This window comes from Aspergillus nidulans, chromosome III, assembly GCF_000011425.1.
Source record: "Aspergillus nidulans FGSC A4 chromosome III".
Classification (NCBI taxonomy): Eukaryota; Fungi; Ascomycota; class Eurotiomycetes; order Eurotiales; family Aspergillaceae; genus Aspergillus; species Aspergillus nidulans.
Genome location: NC_066259.1, coordinates 301,183 through 319,857, shown reverse-complemented (window position 1 = coordinate 319,857; position 18,675 = coordinate 301,183). Strand labels below are relative to the sequence as shown.

The following is an 18,675-nucleotide window of genomic DNA, read 5'->3' as shown; positions in this document are numbered from 1 at the left end:
AGAACACTACCAAAGGCTCAGTACCTGCTAAGCAATTGGCCTTAATGCTGTTGACTAATATTTGGACTTTCTACAATAAAACAGGCCCCCGAGCATGCCTCCTCATTTGTCGTTCGACAGCAGTGGCCGTACTACTTCTCAGCCAGACCGAGGTGGGCCACTAACTTCCAGAGAAGACGTTGAGATGCGTGAGCGGAAGATTCAGACCCTAACACAACAGGTCGAGGAGGGTCAAGGGTAAAGTCCAGCCAGGCGTATCAGCAACCTGACGCTATGTGCCGGTAGAGATGGTGCGTCTTAAAGTTTGGTCTGCGACCATGTAAGCTTCAAGCTACTTGTACGCTTTGCGCTTACTGTTATCTCTTGTCTCTTGCATGATACCCTGACAACTTTGCAAGGGGAAGATCATACACCTCAACTTCATAAAAGGATCTCCTCCTAAAGCAATCTTGTCCGCTTCCATCCTGTTGATGCGGCGAGCGCGAAATCTGGGCAGTGGTTTGGTTGGTATATAAGTAGTCGAGGTCTCGCTGTCCCTGGGCAAGCGGCAAAGCAGAACTTTGATCTGGCTAGTGGTGGGCGCCGCTTCTTGAGGATGGGTAAGAGGGTGGATTTGGACCGAGATTTTGGTGTCTGGTGCGTGAATATTGGGGCAACGCGATTCTTTGGTCTTGATTTGAGGCATATTTAGCTCCGTGGGTTGGGAAGAGGCAGAACTGGTTGCGAAAATCACTGAGAGATCTGACCTGAGAACCACCAAAATGTATCTCCGTCTAGGTGCCTTAAAGGATTCTCAAGGGCTTGCGCGACAGATGGCAATAGCATCTGAACAAGAAGTAGCTCTGGATGAGCTGATCTTCACGAGGTGGAAGCGTTGCGGGTCTGATATGGAATGATACCGTGCGTGCCAGTATTCATTTCAGCAGTCTAGTATCTAATCGTATATGTTTCGCTCAGCCGTAGAGCTACAAGTGCTGGTTGGTGACATACCAGTCATAGACAGACGGGATAAGCATAGCAGTTGAGCCTCATTTACAGCCTCGAAACTCGATTACAATTATCACATAGGTACCAACCTGCATCAAATACAAGGTGGCAGCAGCAACGCTTACGCTCTCAAGAGAATGGCACAAGAGACACGGCTACTGTCGGCCTCCAGATCACTACAGCTCAGCAACTCACCATAGCATTGCCACTGCCAGCTCAGCGCTGGTCACGTCGCCGCCAACGGGAGCCTCCAGTCCGAAAGTACGTTGTACTATGTACTATGCAATAGCAGTAATATTACTGCTTATGATATGCATGTTGCTTGCATGGATATACGTAGTACTTGGAGCCAACTCGCCGTCATTGGTTACAAGACGCTTGGGACAGAGGTTGCGAGCTTTCACCGCTTGGTTGGGGGCCAGTGACACGAACCTTGGACAGATTATCCTCTCGCGACAGACGACAAAGTTCGCGTCTTCGATTCGAAAGTTGAGATGTACCTGAAGGTTGCCCTAGAGACCGATGCAATAAAGTATAAAGCATGTGATTGGGCCGATTTCGAACAGCCCGAGAATTCGTGTCTTGACAGGTCTTACTGCTGTAGAGTCGAGATGGCCGATACTCTGAGACAATCTGTACCGGTACTAATCAGCAGCTCTAGAGCAGGTACCGACTCACTGGTACCGAGTACTCGGACAGCAGTCAGCTATTTGTAGATACCGGAGCAAGTCCGCGAAGGAGCAGCTGACCAGGACGACTCGTAAAAGCAAGGGCATCCCCGGCGATAAGACAGCGTTGGAAGTTGGGCGGTTAGCTTTTCTTTTGTTCCTTTTTCTGAGAAAGCTCCGAATGGTGGTGCCCTGATATGATCCCTGCCACCCTGAAACCAGGTCCAGACCAGTCGGCGCAAAGATGAGGGGCAGAAGCTGTCTTGGTGGCGCTGTCCCTGGGCCTCTTGGATTCTCAAGTGAGAGGATCGCTCGTAATGGAGAGCTACGGATTGGTTTCTGGTACAAATTCTGCCCCTCATTGCTCAGCCCGTGATATCGCCACTCGAAGAGGACCTCTAAGAGACGATGATGGCGTGATTGGCTGCGGCTAACAGAATACTATGTAGTCATCGTATGTCAGGTGCAAGGGCAGTGCTCGCAGTCAGCTTGGCTCATGCTCGCGGAAGGCTACTGCATGATGCAGCCGCTGTCATGGTGGTCAAAACTTGAGGTTAGTAATGAAGTGTGAAGTGTGAAGTGGTGGGGGGTCATGGTCAGCTCCAAAACCGGTACGAAACCTTGACCCCACCATTTCTCCACACCTGACAAGCGGCTTCCATCATCGACAACAGGAACCTTGGGGTAACCTTCTGCCGTCCCTGCGAAGAAGAACTCCGGGTGTGGCTACTGGTTGCATGCGGAGTACTCTGTACAACGGTAGAGCCCAAGGTCACTACAAGTAGCGCAGTGGAAATCGGAATCTGGACCAATTGCCGGTAATCTCCAGGCTGATCATGAGGTGGGTATTGCGTGTCCATTGCGGGATGAGCGCAAGATGATAAACCAGGAACAGGGAACTGAAGGAAGTGACGCTATCATCGAACGAGCCCGTGCGTGCGATGAGTGCCCGGCTGTAAGAGTGGCGACCTTGTCTGTTCTGTGGGTTTGCCGAACCTTCCGAAGTACCAGCAACGGCGCAAGAAACACTGGGAGAGCACCTTCCATATAAGAGTGATTTGAGCCGAACAGCCGTACAAGTACTCAGAGTACGTCTAGACTGCCGTCTGGGGAGAAGCCCCCCATCATGTGAGCAAGTGATGCAGATTACCAATCTTTTGCATAATTGCGTCTCCGTACAGCAGGGACTCAAATCCGAGTTCTTACTTCCACCATAAACTCAGACTGCGAATGACCATGACTGAGACCACTGAGAATGATTCCAGCGCACTGTTGGCCGTCCATGGTTTGGAGAACCCTCTACCTGATCGAGGCCATGGATATCCACAGGAACAAGCTTTGAACGAAGTATGGACCTTACTGCCAGGAGTCGCCTGATACTAGGAACGGGCGAGCCATGATTGAAGTGGAAGTGAAGTGCAAATGAAGTGCAAATGAAGTGCAAATGGACCAGGTGCATAGGGCCAGTGACTCCTTGTACGATCTCGACTTCGATGTAAGGTACTCCTGCATGTACCGCGTGGCGCGCTGAAGGCTGAATGTTCGACGGGGATTTTCACCACCTATCGGGGACGCCGGCTTCTGCGGATTGCGACACTTGTTGGCCAGTTTGGCTCTCCAAGGCTGGGCCCTGTGGCAGAGCTCTAGAATCCCAGCGTTTCCATGTCAGTAGCTTTTGGAGAAAGAGCTACCAAGTTCCCAGAGGAAGCTCAGGCTGAGAGCCCCGCTCAGCAAATGGTAACGTCACCGCGCCCAGCCAGTAGTAACAAGCCATTGGAATCACTTCGCCGGAAGTGGAAAACGAGGAATCACAGACATCATCAAGGAACATGGCTCCTGAATCCTGGATCGTGATGCTGCGAAGTAAAAGCAAGAACAAAGGTAAAAAGATACGAACCCAAAAAAATAAAATTAAATCAAATCGTACAGTAAAAAATAAAAAATGAAAAATAAAATAAAATAATAAAATGTGATAAAAAAGGAAAAGAAAAGAAATGAATAAATGAAGAAAGAAAAAGATACGAAAAACGATACATCGTACCTGGCATGTCGATCAAGGACATCAGCTCTACTCAAGAGTGCTCCAGTGCTCCATACTGCGTACTCGGTAGGTGAAGCCCGTGCCTGGTATCTTGCCTTCCGATCGCTCGGAAGCACTGCCGGGCGGCCGGGGCCTGAATGAGTACCTTACCCTTCGGTAAGTCTGGCTGAGCCTGCACCACGACGAGGGACTGTGCGGCGTCGACTTCGTCGACGCAGTGGTTGCTGGTATGTTGTCCATGGAACGGAAAAGTATCGTTCTCAAGACCTGAGGTACGCATTCTCGATGCTGGACCTGCTGGACCTGCTGGACCCTCGATGCTGACGAGTATTATATACCGGCGGTTGTGTGACAGTCAGCTTTGAAACCTTCGAAGATGAGACCGAATACAGATTTCTATTTTCAGTGAGTGCTACTCTCTATCTCATGGATCTACTGTACTTCTATATCTCGTGCACTGCGACTAGTATATATCTCGTAGACGCGACACTGACGGTGAAGCTTCAAGCACACCGCCAAGGGCCGATTCTATTTGAGGGTCCAAGAATTGGAATCCCATCCACCTGCGTCTCCACACTGGATCGATGGTCGATGATTCGTGTCCGCCCTTCCGGTCCAAGTCGTCAGTACCTGGGGCTAACCAGCGCGCTTGCCTATCACGATGCAGCACTCCGGCCCCGATCATCATGACCTCGCCGCCTCGCGGAGAGGGGTGGATGATTTCAGTTTGACCTGAATCTGATGCCGCCCGTGTGCAGCGTTCAGGGCGCGCCTGAGCCGGTCTGACAGCCAGAACAGCTGGTAAGGCTCCGTCCAGCAGTCCAGCAGTCCAGCAGTCCAGCAAGCTCTGATTCAGGATAGCCTGGATGCCCGTCCCAGACTCCCACTCCAGCTGTAGCAGCAGTTCCCCTCTCTTGCCCCTCGTTTCGTCGCCTCCCGCCGTCGTTTCTGATAAGCCTCCCCCTCTGGTACTCCATACTCTGTAGCAACCTAAATGGTTACCGTCATCACCACCTGGATCTGAGGCGGCATCTTGCCGTCATCAACTATTGTTTCCCCTTACTTAGTACCGGCGTCCGCTCTGACACCCCCTTCTGGCCTGATTCTCTCCTCTCCTCTTGAGCCCTCGCTGTGATTCTTCTCCCCTTTTGTCCGCCATCCCGACCCTGTTCCTTCACAGCCTTGTCGGCTCCTCTCGGCTTCCCAACGCGTTTTCTTTCATCCCATCATCCTGCTCTCTCAGGTGCCTGGTCCGTCCCCGTCCACGCCAGCGACTCGTCGATTGCTTCCTATTAATAGGCGCCGTTTTGGACCGATCTGATTTTTTATTATTGCAATTCGCGTCCCTCCCCCTTCCTTCGCCTCGCGTCGATCGGTCTGTCGCAGCGTCTGCTCGTCTATTATTAACACCTTATTATCCAGTATTGCAGTATTGGATTTAGTTTGGGTCTTGGCTGGGCTCCGGTGTCTTGAATTACTGTCATACCCACAACCCAGGGCAGGCAGGACTCGACCTCTCCTTCGAGTCCACCAAATCCCATCCAAACTTACACCTCTCTTTCTTCTTTTTTCATCCCAAAAGTCGACGTCTTCACGTCTTTTCCTCGTCGTTTCTGCTTCTTTCCTTCTCTTTTTGGCAGCCTGAATCTTTCCTTCATCGCCGACCGTGTGAGATGCGCCTTCGGCACTAATGGGCGCTCTCTCTCCATCTACAACCTGCCTACCCTTGCTTCGCCGTCTTCGTTCCGAGTTTATCCAGTCGTCATCCTCAAACTTCATCCAACTTCATCCGTACTGATTGTATCCCCTCGCTTAAATATCCTGCGGGCGGTCCGATACTTTCATCCCTTTCTTGTAAGTTTGTTATGCGAGTTTGGAAAAACAAACGATTCAAAGCAAAACAGAAATTTGGCTTCCGTTCCTGATTCACTTTCATCCCTTTCCTTGCCGCTTAGCGATCATATTATGGCCACCTGCTTACTGGATTCGCGCAACGGTCTCTAGTAGTCAGCATCTTCGATCGGTCTCGTCTTCCTATCTCGTCTCGAAACCGTCAATTTCTCCCATATAGTATTGTGTCGAGGGATATTTTCCGAGACGATTCCGTACATACATTTTTGGAGTGGCTTGCTCATGAAATTTCGCTGTCAATATGTCGTTCTTGCCTGTCAATAACATCTCTTCGCCACCGGACCGCGCCATGGAGGATGTATCTGCAACGTCTGCCACACCTCGCCCCCTCTCCAACAGCATACCGACGACCCAGGACGCTGGTACGTCAAACAACAGTACTACTGAGACCCAAATGCCCGACGAGTCCCGCGGGAGTACAAGTACACACTCGATCTCGGACGAGACTATACAAGCAGAGTCAGAGGGGGAGGGTTCGGACCATGGCTCAGAGCGCAAGGAACATGCACCACCGACCAAGAAGAAAAAAGGACAACGGTTTTACTGCACCGACTTTCCCCCCTGCAATCTAAGCTTCACTCGAAGTGAGCACCTGGCTCGTCATATTCGGAAACATACTGGAGAGCGTCCATTTCAGTGCCACTGTTCACGAAGGTTTTCTAGACTCGACAATTTGCGCCAACACGCCCAGACAGTGCATGTGAACGAGGAAATACCAGACAGCTCTTTGGCCGCCACCGGCACTCGCTTTCAACGTCAGGTCAGAACAGATCGGGTGCGCCCCCAGGGTCGCGCGAGGGCAGGCACGGGAGGTAGTCAGGCAACCCATACTAGGGGCCACAGTAGGAACCTCTCGACATCAAGCATCGCTTCCACAACCTCGACATTTAGCCAACCCCCAGAGTTGCGCCGGCGCCCGCCACCGTTGATCATGGCGAACGATGCGACCACAAGGTCTAGGTTGGGACTTGACCCCATGATTGACGCACCTACCACACCACCTGCTCAGGTTCGCGGATTTCACGCGCCGCCGAGCGGCTCCCCTTACACGCCATCCCAGATATATCCCAGTAACGGTTCGCCTATGCCCGGAGCCGCCCAGGTTACAGGCTTCTGGGATGGCAAAACCGCAGCTCGGCGCTTATCTGTACCGTCAGGAGCTAACCCATTTGCGCCGGTACAATATACGCATCCTTACCCTGCTGCGAATTATGCAGCACCGGGAGAAGTCTACGCCAGTCCTGTCAGCGGGAAATATCCCGTCGAGAGAGATTATCAACCGACAGAAGCCGAGTTGCGGCGAAGGACATGGCATTATTCGACATGGCCGGCCCCTTCCCGTACAGATTATAGTGGGATCCCTAGCTCTCAGGCATCAGAATCGCTCCCACCAGCTATTGGAGGCAATGAATCTGCAGACCGGCCGCCGCGTCTACCAGGGATTGAAAGTTTTGACAAATTCGCCGCAAAACGATCTTTGACACCACCTGTACGCAGGCCGAGTCCGATGCAGGTTGACAGTAAACCACCCCCGAGCTACAACTTCAGCGGCGGGTTCAACTACGCACCGCCACCGGGTCGACCTGCTCCGCCCATTTCTGGTCCTGGTCATAGACGCGGTCATGTTTCGTGGGATATGTCGCTGCATACGAACCTGACCGGTCTCCACATAAGGGACAAGCCGACACCACAGCGCGACGCCTCAAACTGGGGCCAGCAGACCATCTCGGAACTTCGTAGCATAGGTTCCCGTCCGTCATCGTCATACCAGCAACAGGTCCAGGAGTTCCGTGGTCAACATACTCATGGTCCGCCTTCGTTTAGCACGACGGCATCGAGCTCCCACGCTGCGCGAACGAGTCCGGAAGATTCGAGCAGCAGCGAGGGAGTCCACACTCCATCCACAGCATCTCTGGAATATCATCCAGCCATCGTGCAGAACAACGGCTTTGTCGAGCCTCACCATCCTCCCCTATCTTCTGATCCATCTCAAACAGTACGCCCGCCCCTTTATACTGAGGGCCAGCGATAGATCACTGATGTGGCGTACAGGCTTGTCCACCTATATCACAGCCAGAGAGCTACCATATAAAACACGAATCGCGGCCTGACCTGAACAATGTCTCAAGAGATCCTGGAATGGGTCGACTTGAGGCTCTTGTCGCGGTTGCCACGAGCGAAAACAAGAACACTGCGGATATCATGGTGTAGCCAATCTTTATCGCTCCTTGGATCTAATGGCTTATCCTCTTCTATCCAAATTTCCTTTTCGTCCAATCTCAGTGATGCAACGCTTGTCAGCATCGTGCTCCCCTCTCCAGACTTACACCCCCACTTTCGTTCCCTTTCGGTGTCTGTGTACATGGCGTTCTAGACCCCGGGCCTATTGTTGCTTGATTATATACACAGCGTTACGGCAGCTCTTGATGACTTGTGATGACTGATGATTAACGCATAGTGATGGGTTCCCAGGAGGTGTCCTTTCGATGTGAATATTTTGTTCGGTTACTTTTCTCATGTGTTCGACTTTGGCCTGCATGATCTGGCGTTCTCGTTCGGGTCGTATGTCTCAGCGCTTGAAGATACCCCAGCTTCAATCTCGGCTTTCATTGCTGCGAGGTTCTGGGCAGAATTTCTTTGGTCGTGGTGTGGCAGCGTTTGCATTGTACAATTTTTGGTCCTTCAATCGCTGTTTTCTTCTTGCTTGAATATATGGATTACTAGTATTTTCCTCATTTTGTCGTAAGCTTCAGTTGATTTGGAAGTTGTCGCAAGTTCAAATTGTTTAATGCTTCGACTCCACGCTATAGCAAGTCTAATTCCATTGATAATCTTCTTGGATTTGCCTTGAGCTTCTATACCACTCTGCTTCACACAGATTAAGATGGGCTGTTAAAGTTCCCCACGATGATCTCATGGACTGCCTTATTCCATGTGGCCCTTGGACGCAGGTCTGAATGGTGATTCAGAGCCGGATGATCCCCCGGTGACGTCAGGCAACATGGAAGCATCACGATTCTCCCCGCTTGCGAGACCTACATAAACTCCAGGAATCACCCATAATTTAATTCCCAGTGTCAAAAATAACGGAAATTGATTGTCTTAATTATCCACCACTATTTTCCCAACCACTCTACACGAATAAAGGATACGCTTCTTCCTGCCGTATCCTACCTTCACTACCACTACCAACCTCTCTTACATCACGATCACAATGGCTGCCGCCCCAAAGAGCCGCGCTGGACTATACGCCGGTCTCGGCGCCCTCGGCGCAGGCGCTTACTACTTCTACCGCGCTGGAGGCGATCCCAAGGCTGCGAAGGATGAGATGAAGCGTTAGTCGTCTTCCCAGTTCTACTTTCACTGTCATATTAAATCACAGTGAATTGACGAGCGTACAATAGATGACATCAACAAGGCCCGCGCCAAAGCTCCCGGAACCGAGACTGGCGAGAGAGCTGGTGAGAGGGCTGGACTGGAGACGAATCTGAACATCGATGAGGCTGTACGTCCGCTGACCGAAGCAATATCTCTTAACGATGATGCTAATGTGCTCGTGTTCAGGCGAACAACCCCACGACAAAGAACACCGACCTTGCATCCCAAGCACAGCGGAAGCTGGATGACTTGAGCCAGGCGGGCAAGGACCAGGCCGCCCGGGCACAACGGAAGTTGGATGACCTAAGCCAGGCTGGTAAAGAGGAGGCAAACAAGCTGAGCCATGATGTAGAGGCGAAGGCGTCTGAGGCGAAGAGCACAGTTTCCGGCTGGTTTGGGCGGAAGTGAATACCCTCTTTATCTGAGTTGTTGTTCCTTGGTGTTATATGATGATGATTGCATGAATTTCTGTACTGCGGATGCGGAGTACTACAGGCTGGTCGGTGTAGCTTTACTTCGGTAGTCGGTTAGTCTAACTCATTTGGCATTTATCAATGATAATAATGGTCTGGCTAGGTCTTAAAGCTCCATTCCTCGTCCTAGTTATGTGGATCATAAAATGGCATGTTGCATTCCAGACTTCGACTTAGACCTGATCACCATAGTGATGGGGAAGGCTTAGCCGGTGGTATAAAATTTGATATAAACGAAACCAATTTCCTGACTGACCAAGTCAGCCCTGCCTTGATCGTTTGTCCTTTTATGTATGACGGATTTGTCGCGATGAATCCGGGCCTTGCAAGTAATTTAACCCAACTGAGACGAGCCGCGTCGCGACGCGTTTCCACTAAAAAAAGCGCGTGGAGAACTCTCCAATTTTAACCGCCCCATCATCCCCTTACCTTACCCAACACAAATTCAAACCTCAATCTCAACATCTATTACACTTGTGATTCTTCCAATTACTTTCATGTTTATACTTCACTGAATAGCCGAACTATATTAAGCTTAATACTTAATCCAAGGCGGAAGTCGCGATGCCTCGCACCTCCACTCTCACGCGGAGCCGCTCAGCACGCCTTCCTCAAGCGCAAACGCAGCCGCAACTAGGGATTCAGAGTTTTGCAAGAGCGACCAAGCCGGGTTGTAGCTCGGTAGCGGAAGGGAAGAAGGACCTAGAGGCGAAGCGGTCGACGTTACCTGTCTCACCTTCCAAGAAGCGAAAATTGCACGAGCTCCAGAATGTTGATTTTGTCGTTAGGGAACAAGGGCAGGGGAAGGAAGCTCTTCAGGATACGGAGGAGAACCAGGAGAATAATAATGTGGACTTGTTGACATTAACACCGTCGAAATCGTTAAAGTTCAGTTCGTTGTCTGTTTCGTCACCGCGCAGTGGTCATTATGTCGCTTGCTCTACATCTCCGTCTATATCTCCTTCGCGCTCGACGCGCTCGACACGCTCGACACAAGATGCGGTTATCCGGGAGGACGATTCTGTGCCGTCTACACCGACGAAGCGTGTGACTGCGCCTGCGCCTGTGACGCAAAGAGCGAAGACAACTGCGCCATCTCCGCGTTCGTGCCCATCTAGCCGGTCTGCTACGCGTCCGGCTTGCGTTGAGGAAATCATCAGCCTGCATTCGGCGTTTCTCAAGGCGTTGACGATCCACGCTGCACACCGCGGTGTTGCTGCGCCAGCTGACTTAAGGGAATTTCTACCTAGCATCCAGCGGATATGGAAGAAAAGGAAGGTAGTTGTAAAGGACTTGCAGCGGCTTCTGTGGATATGGCGCCAGGGTCCGGGATGTGTGTTTCGAATTGCGAATCATGGGCTTGGCCGAGTTTGTCTGGAGAGGGCTGCTGGGCGAACGGAGCAAATTGATGACGAGGCAAAAATGCAGGGACGGTTTGAGGAGGCGGTTAGTTTGCTTTATAGACAAGCTTCGGAACAGGCCGAGGGGGAGGGTGAGGTAGATTTTCTGGCGACGCTGGGACTGGCATCAATTGAGGAGTCTTTGACGCCGTTTACGGCGCTCCGGAAGGGGCAGCAGCGGCTGCAGGATCTGAAAGGGGGTGTTATCAAGGTGAAAATGGATGTGCTTTTGGCCGAGGCCGCTGGTGATGAAGCGTCTGGAATTACGCCCGCGAGGATGCGTGACGCGACGACAAGTCGGCGGCAGGGTCTGTTTGATCGGATCAAGAACAAGGAGCTGCGTCAGTCGAAGCTGCCTCCCCCACCGTCGAAAGAGGTGCTGCTTCGTCGTGCTGCGGCTGGGCGCGTTGAGGAAGTTGCCAGTGTCCTTGCTCTTCTGCGGCCGGCCGGGTATGTGGGCAGTGGCCCGACGGCGAGAACAGTCGCCCAGCGGACTCCATTTTGTCTAGAGACTATTGTCCGGAATGTACAAGACTCCACGCGGAACCCTATCTCGGAGCAAGAGGTGGAAGCGTGTTTGGAGATCCTGTCCCGGGAAGACGTTGCTGGCCACTGGGTGAGCATTGTTATTGTGAACCAGCTCAAGTCGGTTGTTTTGAGGTCGTGCGGAGATGTCCAGCTGAAGGACATTGGGGCCAAGGTGGCCCAGTTGAAACCGGGGTGGGAGGAAACCCCAAAATTAATCATTTGATATCCTGCTCGTTCTTCATATGACGTTTAGATGGAACTTTTGGTTTACGCATACCTCAAGGCGGCATTCTTGGAGTTATGACTATGTCAGCATATTGTGTATGGAGCATAGCGTTGCGTCTGTTATCCTATATGATAGTTTATACCAATAATTATCCAAAGAATTCTGCCAACTGCACACCATAATTAGTTACTCGTAGACTAAACAAAGATGATTGGTCAAGATTACTTTGACGTGACGCGAGATCACGTGCCCCGTCGCGTCTTACGCGCCGAGTTAATCTATCTATCAACCGATAAGAGGGAGAGCTTAAGACATACATTCTTCACAGCACACAAGCCAGTATTCAGGTCATCCTCAAGAGCAGGAGTCATTGCTGGCATCATCATGTCGTCTCGGCCAGATCTCAGGGTAAGTTCTTTTTAGCCTAGAAACCGAACAGCTTCTTACTAACTTTCTTTCTAAAGGTTGACGACGAAGTCGGCTTTATCCGCTTCTACCGCTCCCTCGCCTCCGATGACTCCCATAATAATGAAACAATTCGCATCTTCGACCGTGGGGATTGGTACTCAGCCCACGGCAAAGAAGCCGAATTCATCGCTCGCACAGTCTACAAAACAACCTCTGTCCTTCGTAATCTCGGCCGCAGCGAAACGGGCGGCTTGCCGTCCGTCACAATGAGCATTACTGTCTTCCGTAATTTTTTACGTGAGGCTCTATTCCGGCTAAATAAGAGGATTGAGATCTGGGGCTCCGCCGGCACGGGCAAAGGGCACTGGAAGAAGGTTAAGCAGGCGAGTCCCGGAAATCTGCAGGATGTGGAGGAGGAATTAGGGGCAATGGGTATGGAGGGAAGTAACGGAGCGCCCATTATCATGGCAGTGAAGCTTAGTGCAAAGGCCGGGGAGGCGCGAAATGTAGGTGTTTGTTTTGCAGATGCAAGTGTGCGCGAGCTTGGTGTGAGTGAGTTCCTGGACAATGATGTTTACTCAAACTTTGAGGCGCTTGTTATCCAGCTCGGTGTGAAAGAGTGTCTCGTTGTGCAGGATGTCAATCGGAAGGATGTGGAGGTGGCCAAGATCCGAGCAATATGTGATAACTGCGGGATAGCGATATCGGAGCGCCCGGCATCTGATTTTGGGGTTAAGGATATTGAACAGGACCTTACAAGGTTGCTGAGGGATGAGCGGTCGGCTGGGACACTGCCGGAGACGGAGCTGAAGCTTGCGATGGGCGGTGCGGCGGCGCTAATTCGGTATTTGGGCGTGATGTCGGATGCGACAAATTTCGGGCAGTATCAACTCTACCAGCATGATTTGGCGCAGTACATGAAGCTCGATGCGGCGGCATTGAGAGCTTTGAATCTTATGCCTGGGCCGAGGGATGGATCAAAATCGATGAGTTTATTTGGGCTGTTGAATCATTGTAAAACGCCTGTTGGGAGCCGGTTGCTGGCACAGTGGCTGAAACAGCCGTTAATGGATCTGGCGGAGATTGAAAAGCGGCAAAGGCTTGTTGAGGCGTTTGTCGTGAGCACGGAGCTTCGGCAGATGATGCAGGAGGAGCATCTACGATCTATTCCGGATCTGTATCGGCTTGCGAAACGATTCCAGCGAAAACAGGCGAATCTGGAAGATGTAGTGCGTGTGTATCAGGTTGCTATTCGGCTGCCTGGGTTTGTGAACTCTCTGGAGAATGTTATGGATGAGGAGTACCAGACGCCGCTTGAGACAGAGTACACGGCCAAGCTACGCAACCATTCGGCGAGCCTGGCGAAACTGGAGGAGATGGTCGAGACGACGGTTGATCTGGATGCCCTCGAGAATCACGAGTTCATCATCAAGCCCGAATTCGATGATAGTCTGCGCATCATTCGCAAAAAGCTGGATCAGTTGCGCCATGATATGTACCTTGAGCATAAGGCTGTCGCGAGAGACCTAGATCAGGAAATGGACAAGAAGCTGTTCCTGGAGAACCACCGCGTGTACGGATGGTGTTTCCGTCTGACGCGGAATGAGGCGGGTTGCATTCGCAACAAGAAGGCCTACCAGGAGTGCTCAACGCAGAAGAACGGTGTGTACTTTACCACATCGACGATGCAATCTCTCCGCCGGGAACATGATCAGCTCTCCTCCAATTACAACCGCACCCAGACGGGACTTGTCTCGGAGGTTGTCAACGTTGCAGCATCGTACTGTCCGGTCCTGGAACAACTAGCCGGCGTCCTGGCTCACCTCGATGTCATTGTGAGCTTTGCGCACGCCTCTGTACACGCGCCAACAGCCTATACGAAACCCAAGATCCACCCGCGCGGCACGGGCAATACAGTCCTTAAAGAAGCACGCCACCCCTGCATGGAGATGCAGGACGACATCTCCTTCATAACTAATGATGTCTCCCTTATCCGCGACGAGTCCTCATTCCTTATCATCACTGGCCCCAATATGGGCGGTAAATCGACCTACATCCGCATGATTGGCGTTATAGCGCTCATGGCGCAGATAGGCTGCTTCGTGCCCTGCACCGAAGCAGAGTTGACGATCTTTGACTGCATCCTTGCCCGTGTTGGTGCGAGCGATTCGCAGCTTAAAGGCGTTTCTACGTTCATGGCGGAGATGCTCGAAACGTCAAACATCCTCAAGTCAGCGACCTCTGAGTCCTTGATCATCATTGATGAATTGGGCCGCGGCACTAGCACTTACGACGGATTCGGTCTCGCCTGGGCGATTTCAGAGCACATTGTGACCGAAATCCGCTGCTTTGGACTATTCGCGACACACTTCCACGAACTCACGACACTTGCAGATCGATACCCCAAGTCTGTCAAGAACCTGCACGTCGTTGCATTCATCGGCGACGGAACAACAGCGAACGAAGAAGACGAAAAAGAGAAGAGAAAGACCCGGCAGAAGGTAACATTGCTCTACCGCGTTGAACCAGGCATCTGCGACCAGTCTTTCGGCATCCACGTCGCTGAGCTCGTCCGCTTCCCAGAGAAGGTAGTCAACATGGCGCGGCAGAAGGCCGAGGAGCTGGAGGATTTTACGTCCGCTGATTCCGCTGGAAATGCTGCGTCAGCGACGATTGATAAGTACTCGCAGGAGGAAGTCGAAGAAGGGAGTGCGCTGTTGAAAGCGCTGCTGGTGAAGTGGAAGAGTGCAATTGAGGAGCCGGGGAGAGAGCTGACGCTTGAGGAGAAGAGGCAGGTTATGAGGGATTTGGTAAAAGGGGACGAGAAGTTGCAGGCGAATAGAGTCTTCCAGGGGATTCAGGCGCTGTGAGCCATCATCCAGAGTTGTTTCTGGTCTTCGGTTTCGGGTTATCTATGCTTCTGTCTGCAATGGTGGTAGGTAGTTATGGCGTTCGGGTAGATTCTACGCAAGGTTGTATAGGTCATTCAACTGCCAGGTAATGGATCTGATATACATCTATGATGTATTTAATATGTTTTTCGAAATCAACGAGTCATATATTGCCATACTACTTTCTGCGCTACCTGTATAGTATGAAATCACGTGCCCATGGTTTAGAGTCCCGCCCGCGCAGTCGGAGTAAGTGCGCAAATCTGCGGAGACCTCCACAAACACTCAACGCTCACTCTTGAGGTCGTCTATTGCTCTTTGTTGTGGCCTGTGCAGCTTAGTTTTAAGCTCAAAGCGCCAATTACTCTGCCTTTTTACTGCTGGATACAGTAATCGAACCCGACTTGTCCCTCGTTACGTCCCTCTTTACAGTGCCCGTCCGTGATGTGCGTACAGTCTAATTGACTCGAAGCTGGACCGTCCACATCGCATTTGCAATAGTCTAATTCATGCACCCCTTTTCCATCCTCACTCTCGGCATCTTCGTAGCGGGCTACATCACCGCGAGGTGGGATCTCGTCACACGGCTATACGAATTGGCCATATTTGCTTGGGATCACGGCGTGGTGGTGCGTTCCTTTAAGCTATCTTTCAAGCGTCGCGCTACTCTTGAAAGGGCTCCGTTCGCTAACGGCGGGCTCAGACTAGGACAGCAAAGGGATTTGTCTTCCTCTCCTTTTTCTTTTTCTTGCTTGTCGTACCGATAAACCATCTGGCGCAAAAGGAGAGTATTCAGGTAGGCTGGCAATCTGATAGTTAAAGAGTTTGGGCGATACTAATGACCGTTGCTCCAGCACCCTCGACCTGTCCATCTCGGTGTTTCCGCTCGCGAACAACTACGCCGTCGCGGCTCGTTTTAAAGGATGACATTTTGACACCATGCAGATGAGCGATGGATTGCTACGGGTATTTTGGCCATACGACCTCCCCCGGTCGTCGGCGCCAGGTGTAATTGTTGGATGGAGGAATTCGGAGCTCGATTTATTTGTGCTTGCCGTGTTAGAGGATGTTGAGGTACGCGCGGTTGGCGAGTGTTTGAGAAAAGGTTGCTAACTCTCTCGCCTGCAGCCGCGGAATGTCGACAATGCTCTCCGCGCGGGTATCTTATTTCGCAACAGTCCTCACCCAGTTCCGCGCATTTTTAGTCTGTGCGGTCGGTCGTCAATGCATGTATTGGGATCGACGAATATGCGAGATCCGCCGACGGCGTTCAATGCCTCGCATTTGATTGTTACTACTCGTCCCTCGTGCAAGGTCCCGAAGATATACTGTCCGCCCGAGACAGGCCTCTCGATTCAGGTTATTATGTTTCACCGACCGGATCCAACCAGGATGGAGTATATGTCGCTGAACCCCATTTCGCTTGCTTTGGAGGACAAGATGCTTGCTGCGGATAAGTCGGACGGGGTATTGGATACGATAGAAACCGAGGAGGGAGCGCAGAAGGCTCGCGCGCAACGATTAGTGGATAAGCTCAGGCTCCATACGGTTGTCAAGCATCTTCCATCACACAAAGAGTTGGCGCTTCCATTCATCATCAACCAGATCAATTGCGCATACGAAATGGGGAAGCTGATAGAAAAGAACAGCAGCCTTATTGGGATCCGCGTGAAGAGGAGCATGAGTGTTTCGGAGCGGGTGGTTGAGTCGGCTACGACGGTGTGGGACTTGTTCGTTCTCGGAGTGTCCTATGTCTTTTGGCAGTGGATATGGCCGGTCATTACCCGGATATTCGTTATAGGGCTGGTCTTCCACCGCGTTATAGCAGACTTTGTTCTGCAGGTGTTGGAGTGGCGAGCTCGGCCAGACGCCGCGGCGTTGAAGGATATCTCTGCGACGGCACAGCAGGTGGACATTCGCCTTCAGCAGTTCTGCTACTGGCCTACGCAGTATGTCAAGTTGCGGCAGAGAAAGGATGACTGGGAAAGTGTGACAACCTATCATGCCCACTATATCCGGTTCTACAACAGTCTGTGGCTTGTGGCAAACGATGTTATTATCGGGATCGCTCTAGGGTCGTACATTATTGATAATGCCAACTGGGTGGCTTACCAAATCAATTATATCCTCAGTGGTTGGACTGTTGAGGGTCTCCAGCGGACGATTTCCTGGCTGATGGACTGGCCAGCTGGGCTGAAGCTGAATAATGAGCTTGCGGCATTTCTGGGTGATCTTTTCTTGTGGGTTATCGAGAACTGGGCAGGTAAGATTGATTCTCTCTCAAGTGTGTCTGGTGCTAACTGGTCAGCGTGCATCGCGAATCTCCAACCCTATCTTCCTCATATCATATACGTTATCGGCTGCGCAAGCTTCGCAGGTGCCAGCATGCCCATCGCCCTTTTCTCGGATCTCATTTCCATCCTGACAGTGCACATATACTCTTTCTACATTGCATCAGCGCGGATCTTCAATTGGCAACTTACGATCATCATTTCGCTCTTCCACCTCTTCCGCGGGAAGAAGCGGAACGTCCTCCGCAACCGTATAGATTCTTGTGACTATGACCTTGACCAGCTCCTCCTCGGGACCATTCTTTTTACTGTTCTCTTTTTCCTCCTCCCTACAGTCATTGTATTCTATCTCGCGTTCACGTCCGCGCGGATGTTAATAATCTCCTTGAAAGCAGCACTTGACACTTGGCTGGCTTTCTTGAATCATTTTCCTCTCTTTGCGCTGATGTTGCGCGTCAAGGATTCGAGGAGACTACCAGGTTAGTACACTTTATGGGGGGTGGTATCTTCATATTAACTGATCATCCGCAGGCGGCATCCGCTTTGAACTCCGCGAAGAGCACGATACTCTACCTAATTCAGTAGACTCAACGATACATTACATCCACCTTGAGGTAAGCCCGGTCTCTCTCTTCTTCAAAATCTGGACTAAGTTAATTGTATAAACAAGTCCATCCCCCTAACTCTCCGTGCCATGTTCGACCAATACTTCCAACTTGCCCACCGCCTCCGGAAACACTACCTCTCTCCGCAAGTCATCTTCTGCCTCTTTACCGGCCGCTTCGTGCCCCCTATCCATCGTCGCAGTCTCTATAGTATGCAATACAGTATGCTTCCTGATGTCCGGCCCTCGCTCGCGCAAGTATGGAGCGAATTGACTCAGCCGGCGCGAAAGTCAAGTGGTGGGGGTAGTGGCGGTGTGTCTGGACAGGGTGGCAATAGCATTGGGATCGGGATTATGGGGATGAAGATGGGAGGGCTTGCGGAGAGAAGGAGAGGGTATCGTTGAAACTTATGCGGCTCCGTAAGGAATAGCTTGTATAAATACTAGGCGGGCGGCTGTACAATCCTTATACTTAGAATTAATGAAATCCCTTGTGTTAGGGTTTCTGTTGCTCTGTTGTTGGCTCGGAATATACGAGTTATTTCTGGAGTAAGGAAGGCCATCACTAAATCCGACAATTAAGCTCACATCCTAGAAATATACGCTCAGGACTAGGACTTGGGTATCAACTTTCTTACATCGGCGGCCCCAGAAGAAGTGAGCTATGCCAGATCTCGTTGCGTCGATGAGGGAGATTTTTAAAAGGTTAAATGTGTAGCAAATGCTTTCGCCGTTCCTTCTATTATAAGGCAATACTATATACATCACGGTATCGAGGTTTCATTTTCGGATGTCCCGAAGAGCGCCGACGCGCACGGATATGGATTATCTAGCTTCCTGCAAGCGCCTTTATTTTTTTATAGAAAAAA

The 18,675-nt window shown here is 51.3% G+C and overlaps 6 protein-coding genes across 6 annotated transcripts, besides 1 other annotated feature; all 6 read left to right on the top strand.

The window, feature by feature from the left end:
* Nucleotides 1-18,675: part of a sequence feature (contig 1.84 954..621812(-1)) that runs on past both edges of the window.
* On the top strand, nt 762-1,412 carry ANIA_05002 (uncharacterized protein; the record flags this gene model as incomplete). Its single annotated transcript, XM_657514.1, has 3 exons — nt 762-865; nt 1,069-1,248; nt 1,328-1,412. 3 exons carry the CDS (start codon nt 762-764, stop codon nt 1,410-1,412), a joined length of 369 nt encoding a protein of 122 aa, XP_662606.1.
* ANIA_05003 (uncharacterized protein) lies at nt 5,849-7,639 on the top strand (the record flags this gene model as incomplete). Its single annotated transcript, XM_657515.1, has 1 exon — nt 5,849-7,639. The coding sequence occupies one exon, from the start codon at nt 5,849-5,851 to the stop codon at nt 7,637-7,639; it is 1,791 nt and encodes a 596-aa protein (XP_662607.1).
* ANIA_05004 (uncharacterized protein) lies at nt 8,696-9,565 on the top strand. The gene is made up of 3 exons (XM_657516.2): nt 8,696-8,942; nt 9,012-9,112; nt 9,172-9,565. Exons 1-3 carry the CDS (start codon nt 8,822-8,824, stop codon nt 9,391-9,393), a joined length of 444 nt encoding a protein of 147 aa, XP_662608.1. The 5' UTR covers nt 8,696-8,821; the 3' UTR covers nt 9,394-9,565.
* On the top strand, nt 10,023-11,609 carry ANIA_05005 (DNA replication factor Cdt1 C-terminal domain-containing protein; the record flags this gene model as incomplete). The annotated part of the gene is made up of 1 exon (XM_657517.1): nt 10,023-11,609. One exon carries the CDS (start codon nt 10,023-10,025, stop codon nt 11,607-11,609), a length of 1,587 nt encoding a protein of 528 aa, XP_662609.1.
* On the top strand, nt 11,820-15,026 carry ANIA_10621 (mismatch repair ATPase MSH2; the record flags this gene model as incomplete). The annotated part of the gene is made up of 2 exons (XM_050611558.1): nt 11,820-11,843; nt 12,077-15,026. The coding sequence occupies 2 exons, from the start codon at nt 11,820-11,822 to the stop codon at nt 14,888-14,890; spliced, it is 2,838 nt and encodes a 945-aa protein (XP_050467575.1). The 3' UTR covers nt 14,891-15,026.
* ANIA_10611 (mismatch repair ATPase MSH2) lies at nt 15,857-18,211 on the top strand (the record flags this gene model as incomplete). Its single annotated transcript, XM_657518.2, has 5 exons — nt 15,857-15,985; nt 16,040-17,174; nt 17,370-17,681; nt 17,734-17,816; nt 17,873-18,211. 5 exons carry the CDS (start codon nt 15,857-15,859, stop codon nt 18,209-18,211), a joined length of 1,998 nt encoding a protein of 665 aa, XP_662610.2.

Excerpts from the sequence above, each read along its gene's own strand:
- ANIA_05004 (XM_657516.2), top strand. The coding sequence starts at position 8,822 with ATGGCTGCCGCCCCAAAGAGCCGCGCTGGACTATACGCCGGTCTCGGC. Across the intron at positions 8,943-9,011 it reads TGCGAAGGATGAGATGAAGC|ATGACATCAACAAGGCCCGC; the intron begins GTTAGTCGTCTT and ends AGCGTACAATAG. Across the intron at positions 9,113-9,171 it reads ATCTGAACATCGATGAGGCT|GCGAACAACCCCACGACAAA; the intron begins GTACGTCCGCTG and ends GCTCGTGTTCAG.